General features: G+C 38.7%; 1 protein-coding gene across 1 annotated transcript; it reads right to left on the reverse strand.

Annotated features, from left to right (window-relative positions):
* Nucleotides 1–4,870: 4,870 nt before the first annotated feature.
* LOC110884180 (protein MIZU-KUSSEI 1) lies at nt 4,871–5,871 on the reverse strand. The gene has a single exon (XM_022131866.2). It carries the CDS (start codon nt 5,790–5,792, stop codon nt 5,010–5,012), a length of 783 nt encoding a protein of 260 aa, XP_021987558.1. The 5' UTR covers nt 5,793–5,871; the 3' UTR covers nt 4,871–5,009.
* Between the last annotated feature and the right edge of the window lie 245 nt (nt 5,872–6,116).

Consider the following 6,116-nt stretch of genomic DNA (forward strand, 5'->3'; position numbering starts at 1 on the left):
ATCTCACATGCACGCTACGACATGTTAGCAAAATTTAGAACGAAACGTAAAACGAAAAACTTGCGAAGGATAAAAAGTATGGGGTTCGAAAGTTGTAGATAATAAAGTGTTGTGTTAAATTATAAAAGATGGAAAACTTTGGGTTAAAAGTAAAAAATGAAAAAGGGTTAAAATGTAAAATATGAAATGTTTGGGTTAGAAGTGAAAAATTAAGTTTGTTTTTGAAACACTCACTAAACACAAGTTACAAGTCATGATAGCATATATAAGTTGCTTATTAATATATGAAATAATATATGAAATAATATCATAACTAGGGTTGCTAATTTCTGACTTGACTTAAAACATGACAGGAACACAACACCCAAATAATCAAATCTTGGGTTATCATTTTTATCCCGTTCGATAAACAATTGTGTTTGAGTTGATACGTTTAACATGTTTAATGAAATAGATCAACTCGTTCGGAGTGCTTCAAATTAGAATAGAAAAAATATATGTTTTAGAATGTCAGCCTTTTAATGGCCATTTAACTGGTTCACAACTCATTTTCAACTTGTCAACATGTTCACAACTCATAATCGCGTTTGACCCGTTTGGGCATTTAGGTAAACGAGTTAAATAGTTTGATATTTTTGACATGAATAAATATATAGGTCGGTTTTGGGTTCATCGATTCACTTGACAACTGAAAACCTGACATGATTAACATGCCTAATCAAATCTATAGTTAATTAAACATGTTTTGTTGAAGATGGACCTAAAATATCCACAATGTTTTATAAGCTTGAAAAGAGATTAACTAAAAATTTTACGGACTTGAAATTTACTTGTTAAATATTCATGCTCATTATTTTACTTACATTGGAGAAAGTCCAACTTGAATCATGTTCAAATTCAAGTGGGTTGATAAAACTTTTACTCGTTTGTAACTTTAGATAGGTAGCTAGCTAATTTAAGAATGAAATGTTTCTAATTCATATATGACTTTATGCTCTCGTGTTTTTTTAGAAATATTGGATTTAAATAATTAACTATTCGCTGTTGGCCGCCAATAGTCCTAATTTCAAACATAACCACTGACAGTCTCAACTATTAATATATTGGCCTCCAATGGACCCTGACAAACAGAACCCTAACGCCGTTAGTCTCCGGTCGCCGGAAAAACGTTTTTGACCGGAAAACTCATTTTTGGCTGGAAAACTCAACATTTTTGTCCCAAAGCTTTGTGTAACCGTATTACGGACCTTTAGGAACATTTTTCTGGTAAAAGCCTCAATTATTGAAGTCGTCAGAAAACTTCTTTTTGGCTGGAAAACTCAACTTTTTGGCCGGAAAACTAAATATTTTTGTGAGTTAAATGCTTGGTTGGTCCCTGTGGTTTACGAAAGTTGCAAACTTGGTCCCAAGGGTTCACTAATTACGCACTTGGTCCCAATGGTTGTAATTTTTGAACTCGGGTGGTCCTTATCACTAACCCATGTTAATTTTCTCAGTTAAGTGGGTGTAAAATGACTAGATTGCCCTTGAACTACAAAACAAAAACCACCCATCATCTTCTTCCTCCTTTCACCACCCACCCACCACCACAACCACCACCACAACCACCACCACCTTCAACCCACCACAACTGTCACCTTCAACCCACCACCTCCATGTCACCTTCAACCACCCTCCACCTTCTCCGTCAACTTCAACCATGGTTGCAAAAGTCGTTAGGTGCTCCCTAGTCGGTCGACCGGGGAGTTGAGAGTACTCGGCCTAGGCGGAGAGTACTCGAGGAGTACTCGGACATGTTAAATTATGGAGAAATTAGTTTTCGGAAATTAAATATATGCCAAATAACATAAATTTACTTATGTTTATAACAAAATACCTGAAAATGATATTTATTCTTTAATATGATAGGCATAGAAATTATCTTTTATTATTTTTTAAGTCAAACTCGACCCGAGTTGACTTATTAGATTCGATTTTGGCCGAGCTTGACCGCGTTTCATCGATTCCGAGTAATTAGGCGGAGCTGAAGAAAGTCGCCTCGGCAGCCTACCTTGTAGCGACTACTCGGGGAATACTCGGCCTTGGAAACCTTGTTTTACAACCATGACTTCAACCCACTGCAGCCACATCCACCTTCATAAACAACCACCTCTAACAACATAACCCCCCCCCCCCCCAATCTTCTTCCTCCAACTCCCTAACAACCAAGCCGGAAACAACGCCTGATCCAAATTCACACTAAACCCTAAGTCAAAAACAGTATCGAAAAACGGCAGATTATGCGGATCACCAAGGCTAACCAACAGAGGCGAATCAACCAATTCCACACCAACAGCATCCCCCATTCCGATCTGTTTCAACGCCATAACCGCCTGGTCACCACCTGCAGACAGAATTAACGTTTGTGTGTGGTTGTTGATAAGTTTTAGGGTTTAGAGGTGGGTGAAGAGCGTAGGGAATGAATTGACGTGTTTGGTCCAGGTGTTGGTGCGGCAGTGGGTTGCGGAGCAGGAGGATTTGGGGTGGTTAGGGTTAGGGTTGATGCAGATTTCCGACGGTGGTAATTTTGACCAGGAATCCAGGATTAATCTGAGTGTTGGAAGAAGAAGACCAGGAATCCAGGATTAATCTGAGTGTGGCGATGGTAATTGAGAGGTAGGAAGGGTGGACCGATTGTTTTTAGAGAGAGAGAGAGAGAGAATAGAAGATGAAGAAGATGAGGGTGGGTCTATTTTTTATTTTTTTAACTGTTAAGGGGCAATCTTGTAATTTTACACATATTGAACTAAGAAAATCAATATGGGTTAGTGATAAGGACCACCCGTGTTCAAAAATTACAACTACTAGGACCAAGTGTGTAATTAGTGAACCACTAGGACCAAGTCTGCAATTTTCGCAAACCACAGGGATCAACCAAGCATTTAACTCTATTTTTGTCTCAAACCTCTTTGTAACCTTAGATCGGACCTTTAGAAACCTTTTTCTGGCAAAAAATGGTTTTCCGATAACCGAAGACTAACGACGTTAGGGTTCTGTTAGTCAAGGTCCATTGGTGGCTAATATGTTAATAGTTGGGACCATTGGCGAAGCTTGGGGGGTCGATTTTTCCGATTCTAGGGGGCGAAAACGTATATACTTAAAAATTTCTATACGAAGATACTGTTCATAACACTACGCCTCGAAAAGTTCGGGCCGGGGGGGGGGGGGGGCTCCCGCCCCAAGGAAGTTGTGCCCCTAGTTGGGACTGTGTGGTTATTTTTAAAATTACGACTATTTGGTTACCAACGGCGAATAATTAAGGTTATTAAAATCCAATATTTTTTTTATTGTAGATAGTATAACATAGTATGATATATTATATATAACACGTTTATCCAATATATTATGTATTTTAATTTAATGAATTGACGTTGAACGTCAAAACAAATTCACAAACAGAATAATAATTGATCAGATATTTAACATGAACGGAACCTCTCAATATTCAAGTTAGCATCCAAGCCTTCTCAATTGAATGAAATTACAAAAGTTTATAATTATATTCAAAATCAATTGGCAGTCTGAATTTTCTGGTTTCAATTTATATTTGCCTTGATATACTTGGATAGTCAAAGTGTAAAATATTAAATATATTATTGCTTAACGTACGAACGTACGCTGTAAAATTATATACGTTGTAAAACTCAAAACCCTAATCACGCATGTTGAAAAACCATAATCACGCATGTTATACTTATGTAATGAGGCATGTTATAATTATGTAATGAGGCATGTTATGGTTTTCAACATGCGTGATTATGTCTTTTCAACATGTGTGATTATGGTTTTTCAACATGCATGATTAGGGTTTTGAGTTTTACAACGTGCGTTCACAGCGTACGCTCGTACGTTAAGGAATATTGTACGTTAACCGGCCTCTATTTAATGTTTTGAAAGAAAAGAATACCCTTGGTTATGACGGTTCACTGGTCAGTTTGATCTTAAAAACCACTCGGATGGCAAAGGAAGAATGTAAGCACCACCACTTTTTCGTTGATTTTGACTGCTTTGCATAAAACCAACCTTCATTGTAACCCAGTCCATGAGATCTGATATAAATAACTCAAAAAACTCATCCGATACGGTATTGGGATATACATACCAGCTTTTCCTTACCAATAATGACTTAAACTAATGTGATATGTGACACCATATAAAATATAAATGCGTTTATGTATTATAATACACAAATAGATATCCATGTGTATTGTTATTTTATGTATGTATTCTTCTTGTATTAAATCAAAATGTTTTAGGTAAAGTAAGTAAAAAGGATACATGCCCATAAGTAAAAATAATTTGTTGAGTAGAAAGGATGGTTGGGCTTGGATGAGTGGTAGTCGAGGGGAATTCTCGGAGAGGTCAAAAAGTTTTTAGGTAGCGATACTGATTTAAGTAGCAGATTTCAAATGGTCTAAGTGGGTGTCGAAGAAATGCAATATTTTTATATGGAGAGTGGTGGTAGAACGTGTCCCAACGTTAAATCGAGAAATTGTTATTTTGAAGACTTGTCTTGTGCTCCATGTGATGAAGGTGTTAAATCAGTGGAGCACCTCCTTTATTTGTGTTATATAGCTTAGGCGGTTTGGCGCCATATTAGTGTGTGGTGCAATATGAGCCCAATCTTTGTGTTCCCGGTTAAGGATTTGGTGGAGCTCTGTGAGTTTATGGGTCTTGGGAGGCATGCTAAGAGCGCATTTAAAGGCATTTTTATGGTGACATGTTGGTGTCTTTGGAAGACGAGGAAAGATGAAAGGTTTTCTGATATAGATGTTAAAATTGAGAAGATCATCTAAGATACAAAGTCTCACGGTTTTTTGTGGTATAGGAATAGATCTAATAATGGATCGGTGACTCATGCCGACCAAGTCCATATTCACTTAATACATTAATGTACTCCTTTAACAAGTAGATTAACTCGTTATAAAATTACAAACAACTGTATCGAAACCAAACTCATTTCACTACAACTATATTCTAAGCAGAAATATACTGAGTTCAGGCCCTCCACTCCCATCCGGGTTCATCATATAAAACGCTTCCGAGTCACGACTCCCCACAACTCGCTCAAACCTCGCTCTCATATACAAAAGCTCCCCTTCACCTTCACCCTTCCTTTTCCCACCATCCTCCACAACCGGTATCACACCCGCCCCAACCGAAACAGTTTGCACCGTGCTCAACACGTGCCAATCCGACTCTGTACACGCACGGGTCAACGCGTACCCACACTTCCTCCCATTACAATACATACTCCACGTGGCCTCATTATACAGCTTCGTGTGTCCCCCTCTCCCACCTCGCGCGTGCTGCTTTTCGCACTCCAACGCAATCCTAACTAACCCTGACGACATTTCTTTTACCAGATTCGCTGTCGTTACTGCCAGCTGTACCACTATTATAGGGTAAGATCTCGGGTCATTTTGTACCGCAAAGCTGACATGTCCCCTCCTGTTCCCGAACAACGTGCCGGTGACTTTCCTACCTGGCAGTTGCCCAGGTAAACTAAGCCACCGGCACGATGGGAATACAGTGGGGACGGATATCATGTTTATTATTGTTCGGATAAATGATCCGGATGTGAAGAAGCGGGGACCGCAGCCTAACACGGGTGAGTCTCTTCGGGCGAGCGGTTTGTCGACGTCGGTGGGGTCGAGGAGGAAGGAGGTTGAGGAGATGTAACTAGATGGGATGATTGGGGTGGTGCTCTTGCAGCTGCTGGTTCGGGGGAGAGAGAGAAGACGGTGGTTCATGATGGTTAGTGATCGAAGGTGAAAATGAAACTGAAGGTGTGTAATGATGGTGTTGGGGGGAAGGAGGGGTGGATTTAAAGGGAATGGAGGTCAATGGTGAGTTAGTGTGTTGTGTATGATTTGGTTTGTTTCATGAATGATGATGCTATTGTGTTCTTTTATTTATTTTTTATATAAATAAATAAATAAATATAAATTTCTACGTCCTAATTTGATAATGTTGTTTAATATATGATCTTATTTTAATCATTTAATTGATAACAAATGTGTTGATACTTAATATGGTAATTATGTCATAGGTTGTCCTTATATTGATTAATTAAT

The sequence above is a fragment of the Helianthus annuus genome, chromosome 6, assembly GCF_002127325.2.
Source record: "Helianthus annuus cultivar XRQ/B chromosome 6, HanXRQr2.0-SUNRISE, whole genome shotgun sequence".
In the NCBI taxonomy this organism is placed as follows: domain Eukaryota; kingdom Viridiplantae; phylum Streptophyta; class Magnoliopsida; order Asterales; family Asteraceae; genus Helianthus; species Helianthus annuus.